A 25,683-nucleotide genomic window follows, 5' to 3' on the forward strand; every position below is an offset into this window, starting at 1 on the left:
TCATTTAATGCTGAAAGTCCTGTTAAATCCATTAAGAGTTCTATCTATATACATTCAATTCCCCAAGGAAATGATTCATTCAACAGACATTTATTGAAAACTATTACTTGTTAGGCACAGGGCTGAGTACTGCACAGAATACAAAGTTATGGAAGATATGGTCCCTGCCTGACCTTTTAGTATGAAGCTGCTTGTGTTATGTGCCATAAGCCAGGTACAAACGAACCACTAAAAGAGTCCAAGGGAGGAGGGAGGGCTGGGATTATATCCAGCTGTGGTGGTTAAAGAAGTAGTCATGGGAGAGGTACCGTGTGAGATATTCTTGGAAGGAGAGACAGGAGGACATTCCAGGCAGAAAGGACAACCTAAGCAAAGACAGAGGGGAAAAAACTGTAGTGTGGATTTGGGGAGTCGAGTGTTAAGTCAGCCTGGCTGAAGCATAGAGCCTGTGTTGGTAGAGGAGTAGCCTTAAAAGGAAGTGAGGAGCTTGAACTTGATTTTGTAGCACTGTGGAATCTGACAATTTTGAGTAGAGAAATGGCATCATCAGCCTATGCAAGATGAATGAATAGAGCAAAAGAGACTGGCCACAGGGGGACCTCTTAGAAAGCTGCTATTGAAGCTTAGAGAGCTTCATATTGAAGGTATGAAATGATAAGAATTTGAATTAGGGGGTGGCCGTGGGAAGGAGAAGCCAGTGATGGAGTTGAGATGCTGCTCAAGTCAACATGGTTAAGTAAGAGGGGGTTGGTTGAAATACTACTTCCACCTACTGCTATTGTGTTCACCTTAATATCCAATTTCATTGAATTTGAAATGAAGATTTGTCATACTTTTTTTTGGTTTCACATTAGACGGTGTCTTGTTCACCACCACAGCTTTTGTGCGTAGCACACATAGTAAATATTGGGAGCTTGAAAAGTGGTCCCTGAATGAAACATGAGCTTGTTGAATCGCTTTGACAGAGGGAGAACCAATATGGGCTCCCCTGCAAGGTGCCTAGTCATCTCTCCACCTGCATCTGTACTTCTACTCCCAGTTCAGTTTTTACCTAAATATGAATGAAAATTGTATACACCCATGTGCCAACTTTCCTCACTCAACCACATTTTAACCTAGATTTCATGGCCTACAGATGGCTGATTTTTGTGAATTTAATTCTGTCCCTTGGCATTATAGAAATGTTCATTGGCCAAACGCCTTGGATACTCTCCAAATTTAGCATTTGAGTGTTTTTACCCTCTATGTGGATTTTTAAAAAATTTACTGAATGGCCACTGTTACATATTATTTTAAAGTAATTAGTGTGATAATCTAGTAATATTCAAGCATCATCTTCTGCCTTAAAATAGTTGAAATTGAATTTTACAGCAAGTGGCTAGCTTGCAAATAAAGGTATTCTTGGAAGCATGATTAGCACTAATAAGGTCATTCTGAGTCAAGTACCAGGTCATAATCTGCAGAAAAGGGTTTTGTGTAAAAGGTGACTGCCTAATCCAGTAAAAATATATATTTAAAGTTTAATCAATAATGATTGCTTCGAATGTACAGTGATATTTAAAAAGTCTGAAGAGTTTCAGCTTAGAAAGGCAAAGAAAAATTCTTAGAGAGAGAGCCTGTGCATTGACTTTTTAAGATAAACTTAGCTAGCAATCTGCTTTTTAAAAGAAATGGGAAAGTAATAAGAAATGGGAAACTAATTTCAAGATGGAATTTAAAAAAGGATTTCTAGGCTTATGAGCTGTACCTTGGTATTTGTGCAGTCAGCTCAATCTCTTATACCTTCTCCATCTTCATCTCCATTTGGCATAGTGATTTCTGTTTTTCAGGACAGACATCCTGAGGCCTTGGGTGCAATCCTTAGTAATCGAGATGTGATTCAGGTTTGGGCAACTGACCCTACTTCAAAAATAAGAAAAGTACCTGGACCATTTTAGAAAAATGTTTCAACAAAGAAGGAAACTTAAAATGGTTTTAAGTATTTAGCAGCATTCAGCTGATGTCATTAATAGTTTACAATAATATCCATAATTGTGACTTGCATATCTTAATAGGCAACTGACAGCTAAGACAAAACCAAGACCCTCTTTCACTCTTCCCAAATTCTCAAGGCCTCACTCCGGTGGCACATGACATTTATTCCATCTACGAAATATTGCTGATAAAATGTATTTAATCATATTTCACTATTCCTCCCCCAAATCTCCTATTCTCCTCACTAGAGAAACACTTAAGGAAAAAAATGACATTACTTCCATGCCGGAGATTGTAGAGAAAAAAAGAAGAAATTTGGAGACACCTATCTGAGAAAAGCTTTTCATTCTGAAATACTTCAGCTCCAATAATAATGTATTTGAAGCGAAACCAGAATGAAAGTGTAATGAATAAAGTAACATACTAATGAAGGGGGGGGTGATAGAGAAAGTGAGACTCTGCCAGAGAGAGAATTATTTGTGCCATTTTTATCACACATTATAAACTCCTTGGCTTTCCTTGAAGCAAAAATGAAGAGCTGTGATTAATTATGGCTCAGAGACGTCTCATTCTCCCCATCAAATTTCTCCTCCTCCTCAATAGCACCTCTAGACCCCTAGTTTAGTCACCTTTGATTTCTACCCCACTGTTTTCCTTTGATTTCTATCCCATAATGTCAAGTGCTAGAGCCCCTCTCAGCAACAGTCCTCAGGCCTCTGCAGTTGCAGAAGAGATAAGATAGGCAAACTCCTTGTGGGCAGGTTCCCTGCCCTATTCATTGTCTTCCATAGTATCCAGCAGTCTCTTTTACAGAGAGGTGCTTATTAACCAGTGTACTTTCCTTTATCAAGCAATAAGAACAATGCAGTTCAATACATTTTCCTCTTTACAGTGGTTGCCAGAAAGCGCAGAGCTACATTTAGGGCCCAGCTGAAGCAATTAACCTTATCTAGATTTTTGAAGTTTTTGATGTAATTATCACCACCTTCCCCATTATATCACTCTTACTCTTTAGGCCCATGATAATGGTGTTTTTGGAAGTGTGTCTTTCCTGTAAGTTGTTTCCAAGCCCTTGTGGAAGAATGGAGTTGTATACCTAGTGAGAGGGCAAGGGAAGGGGCTAATTCTATTTCTGAATTTCTTATTTACAGCTTATTAAGCTATTTGAGTGTTTTTCATTTAGACGTGCCAATGTATTGCAAGCATTATGGTATTGCAAACTGGGGGCTTCAGATTTAAATAGGCTGCCAGTGATAGAAGTAAACCGAGTACTGCTGAGACTATTCTTAATCAGAAAGGAAATGATAACAAATACTTGGAACTCCTTAGCCAGGTATTTATTTTCTTCACAATGAAAAGGACAAAGTGTTGTATGGGATGTCCTGTTTCCTTACTGCATCACTGCAGGGTACAACGGATGAACTTTGTATTTGGTGCTTGCTTTGAGGTTTGGGAGTCTATCAATACTTCACCTTTTGGTTATCCATGTTGAAATGCTGTGGTCAACATTGGGTTGTTTGCTTATTTGATGTGAAAAGTATTTCCCTCCTTTGAGCTTGTCTTTTCTCCAGATACCTTTTTTGGGGGTGAGGAGAAGAGGTAGTACTTTCAAATGAGTGTGGTTTCTGCAGTGAGTAAAGGTATTAATTTATTAGAGAGCCGAGGAGCGTTTACTAGAAAATCCTTTATCTGCTTAAATTTGGGTATGTAGCAAACATTTTGAAAAACACTCTGGGGAGATTTGTAGAGCAAACATAGGCAACTTGTAATACAGAGCTCTTATATACTTACCTTTATAACTAATAGCACTACTTTGTAAACAGAAAATGAATGTGTTTTCTAGGAATAGTAGAATAGAATCTTGAGAGGTCCAATCCTTTTTTTGTGTGACCTGGACTGGCCTTCTTTTATACGACTGCTAACATCATTACTGAGGTCAGAGATGTGGAATTAAGATATCAAAACCCCGTCTATATGACCTTTTAGAAACTGATTATTAGCGACATAAGAAAATGCTTAGTAAATAGCTAAATCTATTGTTCCGTAAGACAGCCATTCCCACAGTGTTGGGAAAGTGTTGTTGGCTGACTGGCAGCACCACCTTCACCTGGGTACTTGTTAGAAATGCAAATTCTTGGGCCCTACCCAGGACTGCTGAATCAGAAACTTTGAAGGTGAATCTGACAGTCTGTGTTTTACAAAGCCTTCCTGGTGATTCTGATGAACACTCAAGTTTGAGGACCACTGGTTTAGAGAAAACCCTAACAGTCCAAGAGAGTATCAACTAAAGATAATGTTTCTCAGTTTCAGAATTCTCAGCACTCTGGCTTATTGTTTATACTCAGATCTGGTGGAAAGAAAATGACATCTGTTCTGGAAGACTTATATATCTTTGGGAAACTTATTATATTTCTCTCCCCAGGGAGCACCACAGTGCTTATTAGCTGAGATAAGGCTCTGAGACGTACTGCACGAAAGAGCAGTTTACTTCTGTTACACTCAACATTTCTCAAAATTCTTTTACCACAGAAACCCTATTTTTGTGGAGCACATAGAAACTTCCCATTGAACATCTCATCACAGGTAGCTGGACAAGAATAACATTGGTGTGTAAATGTGTGAAACCAAGAAGAAAAAGATTATTTTAATCACTTGTCTCTTGTAACCCTTTGGAAGGATTAGTGACTTTTTTTATACCCCAAAAGGTCTATTGTAGGTGTTACTAGCTGCCACAAGTGGACTTTCAAAGTTTTATATGCAGCAAGTGTGGGGACAAAAAGGGCTTATATGTGTATATAACATATATAATATATATTTGTATATAATATATATTTATTATTAGTTCTTTACAATAGAAATACATATTCAATATAATTTTCAGTACAATAAGAATATTCAATGTATAAGTATATATGTTCCAACATGTTTCACATTTATATGAGTCAATCTTGGCTTCTAAGCAGTTGGGCCTGTTGAGATGAAAAATAAGAAAAATGAAAATCTGTTCAAATAGTTAGAAACAGTTTTATAATGAGATTCATTATTATTTTACCAACTTATATAAATAATATTCAAAATCCCTTTGCTATAATTAATTACTTGTTAGTATTTTAAGCACCATTAACATCTTCTCTTATAGCCTAAAGCTTGTTTTGCTTTATCCTCCTAACTTACCAGGAAAAAAATGACTTGCTTGATTTCTTTATATCCTTTTAATATGTGTTATAAATAAAATATAACAGCAGTTTTGGCAAAATTAAAATATAAAAAGTACCAACCAAAAAATGTGACGCTCCCAAGTTTTTCATATGATAGAGATTACTTTGAATGTTTTATTCATTATGATTCTAAAGTGAATTTTCATTATGTGAGATCTTAAAGTAAGAAGCTTGTGATGGTAGAGAAGTGCCTCTTGACTAGGTAAACTGGTCTTCTAAGTAGGCACTGGCTTATTGCCAATTGTAAAGGGAGCAATAATTCCTTTCTCTTTTCAGTTATTTGCAAGGATAAGATTAAAGCTTGGATCTGCTTCTTTATCCTCTGCTCTTTCACCTACCATTACTACTGAGTTGTGGGAGCAGCAACTGTAACAATATCTGGTTCTAAGAAGAGAAGTGTCCTTGGTTTTCTAACATTGTATATAAATTCCCTCTCTAGACACATGATAATTTATATTACTCACAAAATCAAGGATTCCTCATATAATAGTGCATTATCTTCTGTGGGGAGGTAAAATGGTAAAACATAATTTGTAATCTATTGAATTTTTTATACTTAATTCACAGCAACAATTTTAGTTCTAACTAACTAATAAAGAAAATAAATATTTTTTTTTTTACTGATTTTACTTCCAAAGCATACTAAATTTCACTTGTTCCCTTTATTCTTTCAAAGTACTTATGAAGTATGTAGGGGCGGGAATTATTCCTAGAAAAACTGATTAACAGAATTGGAAAATAATTTAGCCATGATCTAAAGGTAATTAGAATCCAGGACACTTAAATCCCAGTTTAGCCCTCTTCCTAATAAAATGCTGCATTCGTATTTAGTAAAATACTTCATTCATATTAAAAATTTAGATTTGTTCCTGCTTTGTCTCAGAATAAATGTGTTAGAAGTCAGAGTATGAACTGCCTGCAACCTGATTCCAAACAGCTGATTCATTTCAACTTTGGATTTGTTTATCATTATTATTTTCCCCATCAAATTGTCTTTAAAAGTATAAGTACCCTTTTGGATTCTACACGTTCAATTGTCTAGTCACTTATATAAGATCTAGGTTCCCTACTACATCATCAGCAAATACCTAGAATATTTTGTCTTTTAAAAGCTGTGGAAAAACCTAAATGCTAAGTTAGAGTGAATAGAATTGATGTGTTTACATCATGTTTATATGTTTACCTGACGCATTTACATGTTGATTTGCATTTGAAGTCTTTAGTCTTATTTTGTGAGTAATGTTTACTTAACCAAAAATAAATTGACAATATAGAAAAGAAAATAAATAAACATAACTTGCTCACAGGCAGAGTTGAAGCACTGAAAAAGTCAAATCCTAGTTCCCAGGCCCACAAATCATCACCCCATGTTGCACATGGGGTGCATGTGTTTTATACATGCACCCATGTATAAGTTTATATATTTTTATACATTCTCTAGTCATTTAAGTCAAATCCCCACTAAAACTGAGCTTTTGGTGGCGTAGTCTTTTGTGAGATGGTATGTGTGGTGTGTGTGAATCCTTATTTGTCTGTTCTTTGTGGAATGAAATGCTTCAGAAGAACACTTTGTACTTCTTTGTGATAAGGTTGATCTTTTGTCATCGTTTGGGATTTTCTCTGCTTTGTCATAGTGTTGAACCTACAGCACCCAGACATTTATGGTCTGAGTAAACCTGCTTCTAAATGGCACTGCCGTGGTGTTTTTTTTTTTTAAGATTCTTCTTTTAGAGTGGTAATAATAATAGTCACAGAAAGGCACACAACCAACCCTTTCATTGAGCCCCACTTCCATCTGTTCTCTATGTCCATGGGGTTTTGCAGGACTGTTACTTTTGTCAGGCCATGGTCATTTGTGCTTAAGCTCTTATAACCCGACTCCTGATTCCAGGACACTGCTTCTCCCAGACCAACTGGCAAAATTCTATCATGTAGACATTTGCTAAAAAGCTGTGCTAAGAGATGAGATATATGTACTAATTGTTCTGCTTTGGTTAGGATGAAAGACTTCATAATCCGTTTAAAGCACTTTGAACAGTGCCCAGCACATGGTAAATACACAGTAAAGTTATTCAGGTGGATGTGGTGTAAAAAACATTGGACACTCAGTTATCTTGTCTTATTCGTTTTCAAGTCACCTATGATCCCCAGGTGCTTAACAAAACATCCCACTTGGCATACATTTATCTATTAAATAGTTTCTAGACATACCTAACGGCCAGTTGGTATGCAATCTTTATTATAATCTTAGAAGGAAAATAGTGACCCAACCATTAGAAATATTTGAACGAGCTCATTCCTCAGTTTAGCACACCATGGTGTTGTGAGGCATTAGTGTACGGGTTAGGAATGTGAGCTGCAGACTCAGTCCACCTGGGTTCAAATCACAGCTCTGCGACATTTGTTCTGTTACCTTGAGCGTGTTTCTCCACATCTCTGTGCCTCAGTTCTTCAGTAAAACACTGACTTCCTAGGGTTATATTGTGAAGACTATATGAGGTAATGCACGTAAAGCACTTTGAACAGTGTCTGGCACATGGTAAATATACCTACGATAAAGTCAGTTGTTATTATTATTCAGGTGGTCATGATGTGAAAAAAAAATGCAAACCTGACCACAGCGTTCAATAATTCCCTCAAATAAGTTGTGTCATTATGACTACTTTCATGATATTAATGGAAAATATAATTTTACAGGGGCCTCAACGTGGTCTCTAAATGTGTGTCAACAGTCATCTCATGCCAAGTTACATGAGCTAAACCTGTAGATACAGTTATTCTGTAGCCCACTCATAAATGGTCAGAATTAGTTCACATCTGAAGGGTCATTTGACCTTATATACTAGAGTCTGTAAAACATGAAACAAAACAAAAACGGTTAAATGCTCCAGTTACCTTTAGTAGAAAAAGAACTGTGAAATATTGGCACACCGATGTTTTATATGGCCTAGTTTATTTCTCTATCACTTGATCAAATATTTTTCTAGAATAGAATTTGATTTACCTTGTATAAGAGACATATAAACTGGGCTCTTTTTTTTTCCAGAAAGACATGTTTTCTGAAGTTTTCTAATTTTATTCTGATTTTCAGGGAAGGCACAATGAAGCTAGGGATTTGTTTTATTTTTCCTATTTTTCCCCTCACCAGAATAAGGATTCCACTAATTAAAAGGCAGTGACTAGACCTTAGAAACCTTGTTGTGCTTAATATAGAGGGTTTATGGTTTTAAGAAACACTGCATCCTTACAAGTGCACTGTTCACCCACTAACTCTTCTAGCTGCTTAAACTGACTTGCGGAGAACAATTAATAGATTTTTAAAACTAATTAACTTTCGCTGTCCTTTGCTTTACTTTGTTTTAGATTTGGAGATAGGCATTCTTTGGCAGGGGTCATATTTCAACTTCTTCTCTGTAAAGATATGAGACATTTATGGTTGAGGGATTGATTTATTTTAAAATGTAAAACTTCCATTTATCATTCTATCTTCTTTAAACAACCCCATTTCTAGTTACATTGTTTGTGGATGGCCTTGTTTAGTTCTTTAAATACCAGGAACAGTTTCATCATCATCAAATATTAACTGCTCACTGAAAGCAGAAGGTGAGTTTAACAAGGTTGCTATATTTACTAAGACTGAGAGAGGATCATTTTTAAACATATTCTTTAAAAAAGTAGTCTCGGTAGTTTCATCTAGAGCATTGTCAGTTCTGTTCACATCTCTGAAATACATTTTGGATGAAACTTAATATATTTGGTAAATAATCAGGCCAGGCAGAATAGATCTTTATTTTTAAAAGAGAAAGAATTTATATCAATAAATTGCTTGCTTTTATGTCAGAACAGAAACAAACAGCAACTTGGCCTAATAAAGAATCACTTGGCTAAAAAAAAAAAAACCCACTTTATTTAAATACACAGTGCATTTGGAGTTTGGAGTTTTCTTTGGAGATTTGTCTGATACTCTAAAATGCCTACAGTTTTAATAACAAGTTAGCATAAAGGTTTCAGTAAGGCTTTTGGTGATAAAAATATATTTATCATTAACGAAATGTAGAGCTAGTCCATGCCTCAAAGCATTTTAATGCAGTTCATGTCACCAAGTAAACCTTTCTGCTTGGAAATTGCATATTTGGTAATAGTTTGGTAGTTGGGTAGGATTGTGAGAAAAATGCATATTTTAAAGTGGATACATTTGGCTCCGGCGTTTGAAACATGATTTCTACTTATGAATTTAGCAAGACCCTGTAAACAACCATTTGGTATCATGCTTTTAAATTTCTTTATCTGAAAGAAAACTTATGTCTAGCAAAAAAAAAAAAGGACTGATTTTTATCTCTGTGCCTCTAATTTCAAAAATGCAGAGGTAAATCAATAACCGTATCTGCCCTTTATATAACCTCTGGGTGGAGGGGTACATGGCTGGCTCTAGAGATGTAATTATTTAATTTATTCTTAGCAGCATACTGAGCGTTGCAAAGATAAATTGTTTACATCTGAACAATAATCAGTGCCTTTCTCACCTTTTACTCCCCTTAAGTTTGCAAGATATTTGTCTACATTTAATTCTTCTTTGAAATTTTCTTTTTGCTTGGAGACAGGAAATTTAACTTTGCCAGGTGGAAACCACAAGGTTTAAGTTTAGTGCACAACTAAGACCCTTAGGAATTGGAGGGATTGCCAAATACATTCCTACTTCCCAAGTTTTAGTGCCGTTAAAACTCACTTGAGACCCTTAAGTCATGGAAAACCTAAGGTAACTGGCATGGTTTCAAGGGATAGAAGTCACAGTGTAGGAAAGCCAGTTAGACAGAGAAGGCTTGAAGTTGTGATTTCAGAAGTTACCTGACTGAAGCATTCAAACAAAAGAAGAAAGGCCCGGCAGCCATTTGGAAAGCTCTGGCAGAACTTACAACTTTGGCAAGGAGCGCTGGGAAGCTGACTGTGGGATCTTTCTTTGTAGCCATCATAGAGAAAATCTACATCTTGTTAGCTGTGCAGAGATCGAGTATGGGCAGGAGTGTTCAACGTCATTTCGACGGACGATCCAGTTCCTTGGAGTTCACTGTATGCCATGGGGCTTGCTTTGAGCTTTAGTAGGAGGGAGTTGAATTTAATCAGTATTTTCATAACGATTCTCTAACGAAATATGTTAAAAGGTATTTTATGGAAAAAAAAAAGAGGCATGGTTTCTGCGATTGAACTGTGTTTCAGTTAACAGAAGTCAGCAGGTTTCTTTACTCTAAGACATGTGAGGGGGAACCTTTAGTATGCTCCGGTGGACTGTTAATCTCCAAGAGGGGAATAGAGGGTACCATTCCTTACAAGTATTTCACCAGGAAGCTCAGTTTCTGAGGCTCCTCTCTTGGGAATAGTGGTCTGTGGTACACAGACTGAAGGATCTCTAAGAGCCTTTCCAGCTTTAATGTTTCCATGACATGTTGTCTATAACATATAAGCTTCCCCAGTGAAGTACAATTTCATTCTCTCTGACCTTACTAATTCTGACTCTTTGATAATTCCAACAAAGGAGACTGCAATCTTAATAAAAAATAAATTCAGGATTGTGTCTAATAACTGATTCCTAAATGTTCACCATTGCCACTTTTGTGATATACCTGTTCTGTCATGTGGGGCTGTTATGGATTGCCATTTTTGCTGAGTATATTATTTTGTTCATTAGAATTAACCATGCCCCTCTACATCTCCCTCTCTTTTAATATGAGTAATCAAGGGTTGACTGAAAAAGACATCTATGCAAATAATGGCTATTCATGCCATTTTTTGCAGGTTTTGAATATGTATCTGCATCGATCTTATGTGTGCATGTGGAAACATAATACTTAAGCAGATGTTTTCCTGGGCTTTAATGGATGACTTTTGCTTGAATTTAAGAATACCACCGACAGGACTGAAGAAATTAAGGTTAACCTGTCCTCCTCTCCCTCCCCCCACTAACAAAAACCTTAAAAACATAAGAGCCTCATCTTCCTGTAATAACTCATATGTTCAAAAATGTATATGAATTTAGAGTCAGGAGTTCCGGCATGGTGGTCACTCACCACACCCTCCCCCATCCCAGTTTAAAGGAGGAGCTCCGGCAGGCAGGCATCAAAGTCATTTGAATATACAGTTGCGCCACGGTGGTTGGGAAAGTGGACTGGCTGACTGGGTAGGGAGACGTGCGAAGCTTTTGGTGGGAGGAGCCAGGGGATAAAAAATTGCTTTCTCCAACAGTCAACTTCCTTAAATTCCTTGCAGCTGGTCAGGTAAGCTGGCGCTGAGAGTGCCTTCTGCTTTGCTCCAGGCAACTGAAGGCCTAGTAGAGCCTGGGCTGATTCCATAGAGGGGGCTGCTTATGACCTTAAGGTAACAGGATGAAAATGGGTTTTTGAGGATTTGACTTTATTTAGCTCAACTCACAAGGGTGGAGAATAGATAGGGAGAGGGTTGCCGTATAATATTTTGTATGGGGCATACTTATCCTAAAAAATTAGTCCTTGTTCATTTGAAATTCAAATTTGATTGGGAATCCTGTGTTTTCATTTGATAAATCTGGCAACCCTAGATAGGATCCCAGGCAGAAGCCCTAGCTGGGAAGAAAGGGTGCAAGCAGCCGGCATCCTTTTTGTCCTGGTTCCAAATCGCTGTGGTTAGTGACTGGATGGGGTGTCCGGAGAAGGAAGCCGTGAGAACCCTGGGAGCCAGAGATTTGACTGCCTAAGGGCCAAGGGAGAGACCCCTTTATGTTGTTTTGTAACAAAGCCTATGTAGTAAGTAGCTTCTTGAAGTTGCATGCTTTTGTGTATTTGTTTTCTTGGAGTAACATTCAATGTCATTCTTTTTTTCTTTCCTTTTTTTCTGTATTTTAATGACATTTTACACTGGCAGCCATCAGCTACTTTAAAGACAGCGTCCGTGAATCCTTAGCATTGGAAACGCCTTCTGACTTTCGGTAACTCGGCACCAGTGTGCTTCAGTTGTCTTTGGGTTTTAATTTGATTCTGGTTGGCTGTTTTGTAAACAGAGATCATACATTCCTGAGGAGCATATTATTGAACAGATATCCAGTTAATATTTTTCTCAAGCAGTTGAAGGTATTTGATTAGACCAGAGGGGAAAAATTGGGGGGTGGGCAGGAAGCAGATCTGGGGTATTGGGGAGGCAGGCTTGGTTTCACTATGGCCGCAACTATGATTTTTGGTGTTATTTGTTCTTCAAAAAATTTTCAAGCTAATGATTATTTGAAAATAAATGTTTAATGTGAATGCAGCTGAACATGGGTCTTAAAGCACAGCGGGAACATTTTTCTTGTAAGAAGTCAGCATATGCAATAGAGATGCACAAGAAGGCTCCACTCCATGTGATTATCCTGAAGCCACCTTTGTCTCAGTGGCTTCAGGGAATTTGACTTGCAGCTGGTTAGAGAAATGCAGGGTGGGGATGGAGCAGTTGAAGAAGGCAGTTTATTCTAAGCTGACCCTAGAAATGCAGTGCTCCCCTTGGGCAGGCCCAGGTGCTGATTAAATGTGAATCTGCTGCAGGTTCCTTTATTCTGCTCTGTGGGCCGCTATATCCTGGGGGTTCTTGTGACCACAGACCCCTGGGAATTAGACCAGGGTTTGTGTCTGTGCCTCATGGGTTCCTAACATTTCTGATTCAGTTATACTGAATTACCAGGATTTTTCAGCCATGATGATCACACACACCCCAGAGTATATATTCATAGAAAAAAAATTGTTACGAAGTAGCTATTTTCTGGACCTGAATAGAATAACGGTTCATTTGCAACAGAAAACCAGGAACAGCCTCAGTCATATGTTGCCTCTTGTTCTCTTCTTGGAGGAAGAAGAAAGAACTTAGGAAAGGAAATGGCGAGAGAAGCAATTAGGCCTCTAAGGCCGACTTAGTGTGATGCCCTATAAAATTATTCTCACAAAGTTTATTCATTCATTCAGCAAACTTTTATGGAGTGGTCACTATTCACCAGGCACAGAAACAGACCTGGAGGTTCAAAGATGAGTAAGATATAGTCCTGCCTTTAGACAAACTCAAGGTGGAATGGGGAGATAGGCATGCAAACAATGTATCAATGTACACAGTGATAAGTGCTATGATAAAAGGGAGTACAAGACGCAGCTGGAGACACAAACGAGGGAGAGGGAGAGGGAAGTGGGGGTGGGGTGGGGAGAGGGGTTCAGGAAGATCTTTACAGAGAAAGAGTCATTTGAAGTGAAAATCCATATTGGGTAGTGAGAGTCTGCAAACTTGGCTTCTGTCCTTACTGAGCTGCTTGTTAATTAGGACAAGCCATCTCATCAATTTGGCCTTCACTTTCTCTGTAAGATAAAAGTGCACAGATGTTCCTTAAAATCCGGTTCAGCCCTAAATGTTCCGATTCTGGTAATCAGGTTACCTTAGCGGGCTGCTGCAGAGAACAATGGTGTGATTGTTGAGCCTACTCCTCCCTTCATCTTTTGGAGGTCACCACTTGCAAGATTTCTTGAGGCAGATAGGCGAGAAAATTCTTCTGCCCTCCTTCCAGCTTCTTACCTATTCAGACTTGGTGTCTGGTTTGCACCGAAGTCATTGCCCTGTATATGTGTATATGGGATGTCAAGAAAGCAGAGTTCATGAGTTTGGGATTAGCAGATGCAAACTATATGTAGGATGGATAAACAACGAGGTCCTGCTGTACAGCACAAGGCGCTATATTCAATATCCTGTGGTAAACCGTAATGGAAAAGAGTATGAAAAAGAATGTATACATATGTATAACTGAGTCACTTTGCTGTACAGCTGAAATTAACATGACAGTGTAAATCAACTATACTTCAATAAAATGTAAAAAGAGGAAGGCAGAGTGCAGCAGAGATGCAGTGCTGACTGCAGTGGGGGAGTGCTTGGCTGGCTCATTCATTTTGCCTTCAATAAACTCAGGAAATGGTTTAATAAAGACTTTTTTAGAGAGAGTCATGGACATATACACACTAACAAACGTAGTAAGGTAGATAGCTAGTGGGAAGCAGCCGCATGGCACAGGGATATTGGCTCGGTGCTTTGTGACAGCCTGGAGGGGTGGGATAGGGAGGGTGGGAGGGAGGGAGACGCAAGAGGGAAGAGATATGGGAACATATGTATATGTATAACTGATTCACTTTGTTATAAAGCAGAAACTAACACACCGTTGTAAAGCAATTATACCCCAATAAAGATGTTAAAAAAAAAAAAAGACTTTTTTAAAAGGATTTTTTGTCTGCATCCCAAATTTAAATTAAAAGTTGTATGCAAGATTTTAAGGATGCTTTTTGTGCGTATATGTCAATATTCATAGATGGTACAATACTGGAGGATATCCATTTTTATAAAGACAGAACTCTAAGAGGAAGAAAGTGGGAAGTTTGCCTTTACTATACTGATATCTGGCTAACACTCAGTTTATGTTCATGTTGCCTCACTTTTAGCCATTTCAGATTGTTCCTAGCCCTTAATAGGTCCGTGATGGTTGTAGGAACCAGGCAACCTACTACGTATCATTTGTAATTCTAAAATTACTGTTACTTCCTCTGAGAAGCCATGTCTATGCATATGTAAGTACGTTTCAGTGGGGCAGTATAATCAAGAGGGTTTTTCATTTAACACATGATCATTAAAATGAAATAACTTTTTTCATAGAAATCAAATCATCTCTTCATTGCCTTTATTTAACATTTAACTTTTAACTCTTGATAGTCTAGCAGAGCAGTGAGATGTCTTTGAAAAAGTAATCCAGTTACCACTGTATTTGAGAGCTTTTTCCCCCCATAATTCCTAATGTATTTGAAGAAGCAAGTCATTCTGCAAACAGCTGTTCCTGTTAATATACTGGTGATTGACAAAGGGTAATTTTCAGCTTCCTGGGGTCCTTTTCTTATTCTGATGGATGGTAGAGCTTTCTCTCATGAACATAAAAAAGTACACTTCACAGGGGGTTTCTACCACCAAGTGCCCGGGAAGTCTTGTCTCTGACAGACTCTCACTCTCATAACTCCCAAGACTTGGGTGGGATTTGAATCTCTACAATGCTACTTTTCTCTTTCACTCAAGTACTCTTTGTGCTCATTTGTGAAAAGCCTGAAGGTAGGAAAAAGGAAATAGATTGAATTTGGGAGGTTTTATGAATGCTCTGCAACTTTTTCCTTTGTCTGTCATCAACTTTTTGATGTATTTCAGAAATTTCATTGGTCATTTATTCCCCTGCTGCTTTTCGGGTGCTTTTTCAAAGAGAGTAGATGGGAAAGGGGAGAGGGAAGCTTCATAGATATACTAGTGCTTATTTCAGCAGAGAATCACTTTCCCATTGAATCACCTTGCTATTTTCTTGACTCCGTATCACAGTGAAAAACCCAATGAGGCCAAAGGAAATGGAAAAGGAGTGAAATTGAGGCAAGCCTAAATGAGCTTGCACTCTAATCTCTTCAATGCTTTAATTTTGTGTGTCTGTGGAGGGGAGGGAGAGAGGTTTACACATCTTGACCAGCCTTAGCTGCTGTTTTTAGGATAGAGCCAGCTCTACCAGTGGATGGCAATTTTCACAGGTACGACATTTAGAGTCGTTTATGACATGGTGTCCTACTTTGCACTGAGCACATGGCAACTCTGAACCTGTGGCTCTAGAAGGAGGGCTTGGACAACATTGACTTGGCTTGGGAAACACAATGGGTGATTTTTTTTCAGCGCAAGATGGTTTCTGGGCTGTTATAGACCTGATGTGATAGGGAGTCTTGTGGCCCATTCAAGAGTGCTTAGCTGGCCTCAGGAAAACATTGGAACCTTTCTACTCCATAGTCTCTGGTTTTCCAAAGGACAAAAACAATAAGTGATTACATACTGTGCTGGGCAGATCCCTCCTCAGCCTCCACCCCATCCCATTCATACTTGCTTACCAAAGCCTTAATCCCCTCCAAGGACTAAAAGCAAATGTTAGCAAACGTCAAGAGCAAAGTTTGCCACCCTCTCCTCAGCTCCAATGAAAGTATTTTGGCCTGTAATTAAGTTTGGACACCTTGAAGAATTAATACAGGGGAGATTTGTTATCACCAAGTGTTGTGCATATAAATATATTATCCTGAGTCCTAAAGTCGTTTTGAAAAAACTTGAGGGGCTTGGCTTTCTTTTGAAATATTGTGTTCCACAGATAACATTGATGTTAAATTATTTGTTCTCATCTATTGTTTGGATAGAAAATGCAGGTTGTTTTTTTTTCTTTATAAGCTTTCTTTAACATAAGAAGCAGTCTCTGGTAAGGTAGTGTTTCTGTGCATTTGCATTGTTATAGAATTAAATGATGGATTCTGTCATTCAGAAGAGAATGCTTTATAAATCAAGTAAAATCTCATAACTAAGATGAATAAGTTTTTTAAAATCTTATGCTGCCTCATATTCCATACTTTAGTTTTAGAGCCTAACTTGATGTAATTTTTAAAGTGTAATTTTTTTTCTATTTCTGTGTACCATTTTTGATTTGTAAAAATGTCATTAGTTTCCCAAGAAAAAGCTTAAGAAAAGTTATTATATATAAAGGACAGTAACATAACAGCACAAAGGCAGGTAGCAATTCTTTATCTGTAGATTGGCAGGAAATGTGCCAAATACACCATGTTCTCTCACTCCCTTCCATTCTCCTCTCCTCTCTGATGACATTCAGTGTAAATGACGTTAAAACTCTAAACTGTAACAAATGGCAAAAATCTTAAGGTATTCCTTTTCCTTTTTTTTTTTAACTGATCTATTGTTTGGAATTCCTGAATGTAAGAGAGAGTCCTCATCTAATTTTGGGGGCGCAGGGAGTGGGTTACAAATTGTGTTCTGTTTAAATGTTTATGGTTGTGTTTGCCACTTGTCTGGGAAAGCTATCAAGGTGGGTTTGTGATCCTAAGGCAATCCTGCTCAGCAGGTGCCTGGTTTCTTTTTTCAGGGCTGCTATGCAACTGTCCCAAAGCCTGGGAATTGGAGCAATGGCCCTAAATGCTAGTAGGCAGCAAGAGGAAAGATAGTCTAAGGAGAAGGAAGGTCAGGACTAAGTTGCTTAGACCTGGTTAGGGGGCAGGATTTCCAAATGCAGCTGCAGGTAGTGATAAAAAAGACCTGAAATTCAGAAGAGGGGTCAGAGGTAGAGATAGAGATTTAAGATCTGAGCAATTGCAGTGAGAGATGAAATTTTACCAGCACTTCATTTCTCCAGGGGAAAGAGATTAAGGAGGAGAGCAGAGGATTTAGGACTGTACCTTGGGGAAATCTTTAATGTTAGGGTGTGGGAGGAAAAGAGAAACCCCGGAAGTATAAACTACCATGCTTGGCCCTGGAAGCCACCAAGTGTCACTACTTTCCCTGAGCTGTTAATTCTGAACCAGATAATCCCAGTTATACTGGGTAGAGGGTGGAGAATCTGGGAACTAAAATCCTTGTGACTATCTTTGCTTTGATGCAGGTTGTAGTAGGTGTAAAAAGAAGCTTATGGGGCTTCCCTGGTGGCACAGTGGTTGAGAGTCTGCCTGCCGCTGCAGGGGACACGGGTTCGTGCCCCGGTCCGGGAAGATCCCACGTGCCGCGGAGCGGCTGGGCCCATGAGCCATGGCCGCTGAGCCTGTGCGTCCGGAGCCTGTGCTCCGCAACGGGAGAGGCCACAACAGTGAGAGGCCCGCGTAACGCAAAAAACAAACAAAAAAAAGAAGCTTATGTTTTCTCTTAGGGGGGACATTACTGGGGGGAACCCTCCATTACCGCAATTTTTAGCCCATATAAGGATTTCCTTATAGTCCTTATATGTACTAAAATTATGTAGCTGTTTCCTAGGCTACTTAATGAGTTCAGGAAGACTGGGTTCATACCACCCTCAACTCTTACTACCAAGAAATTCTTCCTTTTCCAGGATTTCCAGAGAAATATAAAAACACATTGAAACTAGGGTATTATTTGATTTTATAAATAATTTGATTAAAAATTTGATCAAACTGAGAAACAACAGGACAAGCCTGACGGAAAACAATAGTGGCTTCCTTGACTTCTCAAGCTATGTTTTAAGTTATACTCAGCTTCCTGCCAGGGGAGATAAAATAAAAGAGCCACCTCATCCCACTGATCTGATATTTAAAAGAGCAGTTGCAGTGCATCTGGTTTTGCTTTATAGGTAACTCTCTAAAATTTTGAAGGACACACCTTGATTCTCAGTGAAATTATAGGAATGCTTGGATAACAAGATAACTAAATATGGAGAAGTGATTACATAATCCGTTAAGGCATCATAAATAGGGAAAATTCGTAGCATGTGTTGAAAACACTTGATGAACTAACTGACTTTCTCCTGGGAATTCGGGTGGCCTAGCAACTTGCGCTCTTGGGTTCAAAAAAAAGTTGCCTTTTTTTCCCACCCCTCCCTCCAGTAAGCTCACGCACTATGAAGGATCTTAGCTACTGTGGGAAAAAGAATGGCTTGCAGTTGTGCTTATCTTAAAAGGATTATGGCAGACCTAGTAATCCAAATGAGAGAATCATTAGCTGCTTTGCCCAGTGCTCAAGAGTTAAACAAACACAACAGGTCACATTTGAGAATGTGATAAATACCTGTTCAGTGACATCCTTTGCTACCACATAGTCAACACCATAATTATCAGCCATATCAGCATTTAGGTAATACCAAACGCATGTTTGGTTCCACAGGACTGACATACGATCCTGTCTGGAAGTGCTTCATCCATAAAACATTCGAATACCAGACACTCCCAAGTACACTTTGGTCTCAATTATCCAAGTGATCCAGGGCCAGTGCCTCCGGAATCTACAGAACAGCATAGCCCCAAGGTAGAGATTTATTCTTTGATTAACAAAATATCAGTGGATTTCAGGATGTTTCTCACATTGTATGGATTCAGGAAAAAACTTGAGAGCCAAAATTGTCCAGAATAATGGATCTAAAAGTTTTAAGATACATTTATGTGTATATATGTAACATTTTCCCTCAGTTTTCCTGATTGTATATGTAGATACACACCCTAAATCATATTTAACATGCATGATGTCTCATGTTGGGAAATTTTTATATAAATCTGTAATGTTATGATGATACACTATTCCTAATGTTTTATATTTTAAACATAAGTTGATGCGTATCAAAGTAGAGCAGAGCAAAGTGGCTAAGAGAATAAGTTCTGGAATCAGACTAGACTAACTGGGTTTTAGTTCTGGTTTTGTCACATGTTAGCTGTGCAAGCTTCTCTCAGTCTCAGTTTCCTCACCTGGAAGATGAAGATTATGAGAGTATCAGTCTTAGCAGCCTTGTATGAAGACTGAATGCATTCATTCAAGTAAAGTACTTATGACATATACATAAGTACATCACATATGCTAAGAGATTAATAAACTTTTCTTATTTTCTTAGCCACACCAAATTTTTAGAAATATTAATGTAAATTCATCTAATCCTTCATTTTCAGGGTCGGTGTGCGAGAGAGAACTGCAAGTACCTTCACCCTCCTCCGCATTTAAAAACGCAGCTGGAAATTAATGGACGGAACAATCTGATTCAACAAAAGACTGCTGCAGCCATGTTTGCCCAGCAGATGCAGTTTATGCTCCAAAATGGTCAAATGCCATCACTTGTAAGTCACAGTGCTGCTTTTTCAAAATTGCATATGTATGTCTTTTATTTTTTAAGGATATATATCTACATTGGAATAACCTTGCAGGGCCTTTGGGAAGTTAGTCACCAAAGTATTGAGGATGCAGGCTGATAGGTAATTGACACTACAAAGCTGCTGTGCACATGAAGGGAGCAATCAGGTGCGTTGGATTTAAAACCTGGGTTGCAGGAACCATGAATGTAGTTTATAGAAGAATATTAATAAAGGAGCAGGGACATTTTAAGAGGAGGAAGAGGTTTGATTATTATTACATATAACCCTTTTAATTTTAGGATATTAATTCAAACAAATTTCCTTGCTCTCTGATGGTAGTTTTGTTGTGACTTTTTAATAGACTTTTTATTTTAAAATAATTTTAGATTTAAAGAAAAGTTGCAAACATAGTACAGAGAGTTCCCATATTACCCCTCACCTGGTTTCCCCCACTGTTAATATCTTATATTTCCATGGTATATTTGTCAAAACTAAGGAACTGACATTTACACATTACTATTAACTGAACTCCAGACTTTATTCAGACTTCACCAGATTTTCCATTAGTGTACCCTTTCTGTTCCAGTGTCCAATCCAGGATACCACAGTGCATTTATTTGAATCCTGTCTCCCCTCTCTCCTCTGGTCTGTGACCATTTCTCAGTCTTTCCCTGTTTCCCATGACCTTGACAGTCTTGAGGAATACTGGCCAGGTAGTTGATGGGGGTTTTAACTTAATCTAGCCACAGTTTCCCTTTGCTGAAATTAATAATATTTTGGCGTCATTCTAGACCAATGTCTAGTATTTGTGTGGATCAGTGAGTTTAAATGGATCACCTAAAAAGTAATTTTGTCCTACGGAGAATTCATCTTGTCCTGATACCTTAAAATATAAAGTTGTAGTTTGGTCTTAGAGTTTTAAGGGGGAATTGAAAACTGTCCCTGTCTACTGACTTCTTCCAGGTCTCAAATTTAGTTCCGTGGTGTCTCATTCTAATTCCAGCTGGCCTGTTTCCTTTTAACCATTATCCGGATACTAATTTGAAAGGCTTATGTTTTCTTTTTTGTAACCCACTTCATTGGTGACTATATAATGAACACACTGAAAACTGAAAGATGTATATAGTATTTAGATGCAACAAAAATGTGGGAATAGGTCAATCTGCTCTCAGCAAAGTGTATCTCATTAGAAAGTTGTTTCTCAGAATTCAAGGACATCTGTATAGATAGGGTACTCCTTAATTGGTACATCTTTATAGATAATGCAAAAAACAGGTGCTTGAGGCATTGACAAGTCACTAAAATTCTGTACCATGATACTCTTTCCAGAATGTCTAGAAAATTTTAAGTAGCATAAATAGATTTCATGTTTTACGCTATTCATTTGCCAAAAACATTTGCCTTGGAATTCAGTGCTGATTAATTACATTGATAAATTCGTTCCCAGAAGGTCACCAGTGAGCTCCCTGGAGTTCCCCTTTGATCTTTAGTAATACTTTACATGGTTGAACTCCTTCAAACTCTGTCCTTAGCTTTCAAACACTGAAGTATTTCAGTTTGTCCTTACTCCTGAAGGGATAAGGAAGAGAAAGTGTTCTAGATACTGAGAATAGTATGAACAAAGCCACAGAGAAATGAATATGCTTGGTGAGTCCAGAAAATGTGAGTAGATGGGGAATAAAGCAAGGGAGCCTTTAACCCACCATTACTCCTCTTGGCCTCTTGTGGGATGTCCCAATTTCAGACTGAGCAAAGAATAGGAGCCAGATTTTATCACACACCTGAGCCCAGCATTTCCTATACAGCTGGAGCATATATTTTTTCACAGGTCAAGGGACATCAGTCAACTACCCTATTTCAGGGAATCATAGAGCAAGGGCCTGGGGTAAAATAGGGGTAAAGACAGAAGGCAGACTATTCATCTTCCCTTCAGCCTCCAGTCAAGTATCTCCAAGCCAAGTCTCAACCCTTCATGCATTATTGATTAGGGAGTGGCTTTTTAGAGTCCAGTGAGAGATTCATTGAGCTTTTCAGCCTCTTGTGCTTTCTAATTTGATCCTCCATGCTTTCTATAACAGAATACATTTCCCTTTTTTCTTCAATGAGGGCAATTTCAGGCTGCAGAATATGACTGATATGACTCACAGGAATACAATTTATTTTATAGCATATCACAAGACACAAGACATTGCTTAGAAGACCCCAGGGAACAATTGGAAATTGCTTTTCTGCCTTGTAGATTATTTAACAGTAGCTGTTGTGATGTGATAAACTGATAAAAGATTGATTTCTGTAGTTACTATGTGTACAAAAAGCTAACCTCGAGATGTTTGATATGATCTTCTCTTGTGGTCTAGAAAGCTGCCTTGTGGGCATGTTGTAATTGAGCTAGTGTGAGCAATTTTAAGTGACATTTACCAGTCTGACTTGAAAGAACTGTTCTTTATTATGGATCTTGATTTTACTATGGAAGCAATGTATAATTTTACTTCATTTCCTTGGTACCTACTCTCCCCAAACAACTCTCTATCCCTTCTAACCGCACCCCCCTCCCGCCCTGATCATCTGATTCTTTTCTCTAAAATATTCAAGCTTTTGTTTAAATTTCCAGTCCTGCTGTTTGTCTGGCTGCATATTAAGACCCATTTGGTATCACTGCCTTGAACCTCAGGTCTTCCCACAAAGCACACTTTGATCTGTTTCTAGGATAACAGAAGAGCACATCTGCTTTTGGAAAATCGAGTCTGTTTTGCTTATTATAAGCCCCCAGATAAAGGGAACGTCAACCTAAATGTAGCTAGAGAACAGATTCTGTTCAGTGTGACTGAACAATGAATAAAAGCCACACCTAGTCAATTCGGGTAGAATGCTTGCTGTAGCAGGCAAGTTTGTTCACTGTGTCTAACAGGTCTAAATTGACATTTGCACGTATAAAATTCCACCTCAGAAAGCTCTTGTTAGCTTTATTGAGGAAGTTTAGCAAGTGAGGCAAAGGGTGTGACTCCCTAATATTTTTCAGTGCAGTTTAAGAGAGATAGTTGCTGATGTTCACAGCAAAAAATTGTACAATTAAGAACTCCCCTTGGCATAATTAAGAGGCAGACACGAGCACTGGAGAAGAATTTTAGGGCAAGCAGACACATTGGATTCCAACTCTCAAGCAAAGCTAATGTTTCAAAATTTCAGGTCTTTTCACAACTTGGAATCTTCATTACAGAAAGAAATTTCCAAGGAAGGATTCTCACTGCTGGATGTAATATATGCATGTAAAAGGTGGATATGATGTTAGAAGGCTATTAAAAATATTTTTGGCTCAGACATTTTGTATAATCTAGACCTGTCTATATCTAGTAAATTCCTTTTGCTTCTCTGTTTGAATGTGATGATTCACGTAGAACCAGTTCTTTACACACAGGTAAACTTGACCCAGTCGGGTGTATTCACCTGATGATTCATACAGAGATTACTGGATCATCCATCACGGTGTGCCAAGTCCTCCGGTCTGCTGTATGCTTTTCATGACTTGCATTCCTGTGGCCAAGTCATGGTGTTCCAAACCACAGAGGCTATAAACACGGGACTTCAGTCTTTTTCTTTATCACAGATAGAATCATCTCATGTCTGTCTGGACCCTCCCCACCTTTTTGCATCATTTTTACAATTCTATTTACCAAATATATTTCTCAGAAACAAGCTTATATGTCTGTCTGACATTAATATAGTAAGGAATGAAGGTGATGTAACACTTCAGGACCAAATGGGGAAAAATAGGAAGTTGCAGTAGATAAGAGGAAGGGAGATATACTAATTAGTGAATAATTTCAGTATTTTTAGGCTCCCGTGTTTTGAACGTTTTTCTTCTTTAATTAAATAGGACCTCTAAGATATTATATTACTCTATGCAACTTTGGACCGGGACAGATTTAAGTGAATAGAAGTAAAATTGCAAAATATTTATTTACTTTTTAACTTTTGAAAATATTAAATGATTTTGTAGTTAAAGATGAAAGGATAATATCCTTCCCTCACCAAGATACATTCTACATTTTGCATATTCATCCAGAGTTATAGTTTTTCTAGCTCACATAAATTAGTTTGATTGACTGAAGTATATATGCTATCTCCCTGTTGTCAGGGCTCTTCTATTAAAAAATTATCATTAAAAAGGTGAGCAAGACATTTTGTAGATTTAATGGAAAAGGAAATTCTATCCATTTTCCAGATTACCAGTCTCATGGACAATACAGAAATTACAGTGAATTTTAATGAAGATTCTTCAGTGAGTCTCTCAGTTTACCTACTCATGAAACGATGAATGACAACCTTTACGTCTTTCATCTCAATGTGGTGACATTCGGTGTTTTGTAAAGTGATTTTTGCAAAATGTTCAACTCAGTGGACGACGGGCATTATGTAATTATAAGATTAATATGCTCTTAATGTAATTATGACTGTCATTATCATGTGAAATTCCACATTGACCGAGGTTGAGCAGATCATATCACAGGAGTGTTTGGAGTGATACCATGCTAAAAGCCCAAAGTTTTATCAAGATTTTACTAAGTTTTCTAAAAAATTAGAAAAGATTTTACTTTTAGATGTAGCAACTGAGACCTAATATTATGTATTTGTTCCACAAATTGTTCCCAGGTGTAGGCTTACCTTGAGGTTAGTGAAGGCTCAGGGCCCCTCATTAGCGTGGTGTCATGCCAGGGCCCCGGGAGGAGGCGTAGCAATGTGTTTACAGTGTGTTTGTAAAATTTGCCAAAAATATTTGTGTATCCTTTGTTCTGAAGGCCTAAACTTGGGGCCCCACAGATCCTGGATTCACTCCTGATTGCAATTACTTGTCCAAAGTAGAGTAGTTATTCAGGTCCTTTCCCGAGGCTGTGCATGTCACACAGCTTAAAGCTCCTTTTAGAGTAAAGCAAAATAAATCACACCAGCTGGAGGTTTGCTGCCTTGCCCCACTCGGCTTAATAGACAATGTGAAATCTGTTTTTTTAAAAAGTGAAATGAAAATGCTGTACTTTTGCTGTCAAACAGAGGGCGTTTGTACATGATATCTTTACAGTGTGCAGTTTCTTTGATAGTGAGGAATCTCAACACTCTCCCTTTATCCTCCCTCATATATTCCCAGGAGATAAATTAAAATGTAATCTCCTCTCAGCCCATTTTGTGTCCTCCTCTGGATCTGGTTAGGTCGGTTGGTGAGAGGCTGGTGCTAATGAGATCATGTGGGCCCGTTAGCTTTCCTGCTTGCGGTCACAGTCTAAGCTCCAGCAGCTACCTCAGCATGGCTTGCCGTTCATCACCGGTGAGATGAAGGCAGGGAAGTTGGGAGGATCTGTGAAAATCGTTTTCCCTGACGGAGGATAAAAAATCACAACAGCAACGAGAAACAAAGCCAATGCTTGGCAATCTCACCTAGAGAGGATGATATTTTTTTTCTTATCACCATCCTCTTGCTCAGATCAGTAGAGTTCAGTGGTTTGTCACTGAGAGGGCCATCAGGAGACCTAGTGTGAAAAAATGTGGTTGCCCTCCCCACCTGATAATAATCTTTCCCCCAAAAATCCTAATCTGCCATAATAATCTTTATAGATGTACTAAATATTATTTGAAAACCTTCTTCACCTAGTCTCCCCTCTTAAACCATTCTGTGGATATCAGAAACATTAGCAATTCAATCGTCCCCTGGGACCACACATTTTGTAATAAGAAGTTGCATATTTCAGTCTGTAGTATCACTAAACCGTTTTTTTTTCCAGACTCTTTATTGGATACCTTTTGATACTGATGATTTAGCCACTCCAATTAAAAACTGCCACGCATACATA

At 38.2% G+C, this 25,683-nt stretch overlaps 1 protein-coding gene across 1 annotated transcript in view; it reads left to right on the forward strand.

The window, feature by feature from the left end:
* MBNL3 (muscleblind like splicing regulator 3) overlaps positions 1–25,683 on the forward strand; it is a 120,162-nt gene that overhangs the window by 74,433 nt on the left and 20,046 nt on the right. The window contains exon 3 of the mRNA XM_067722871.1: positions 19,664–19,828. Within this exon, the coding sequence (XP_067578972.1) occupies positions 19,664–19,828 (165 nt within the window). The remainder of the gene's footprint in view (positions 1–19,663; positions 19,829–25,683) is intronic.

The sequence above is a fragment of the Pseudorca crassidens genome, chromosome X, assembly GCF_039906515.1.
Source record: "Pseudorca crassidens isolate mPseCra1 chromosome X, mPseCra1.hap1, whole genome shotgun sequence".
In the NCBI taxonomy this organism is placed as follows: domain Eukaryota; kingdom Metazoa; phylum Chordata; class Mammalia; order Artiodactyla; family Delphinidae; genus Pseudorca; species Pseudorca crassidens.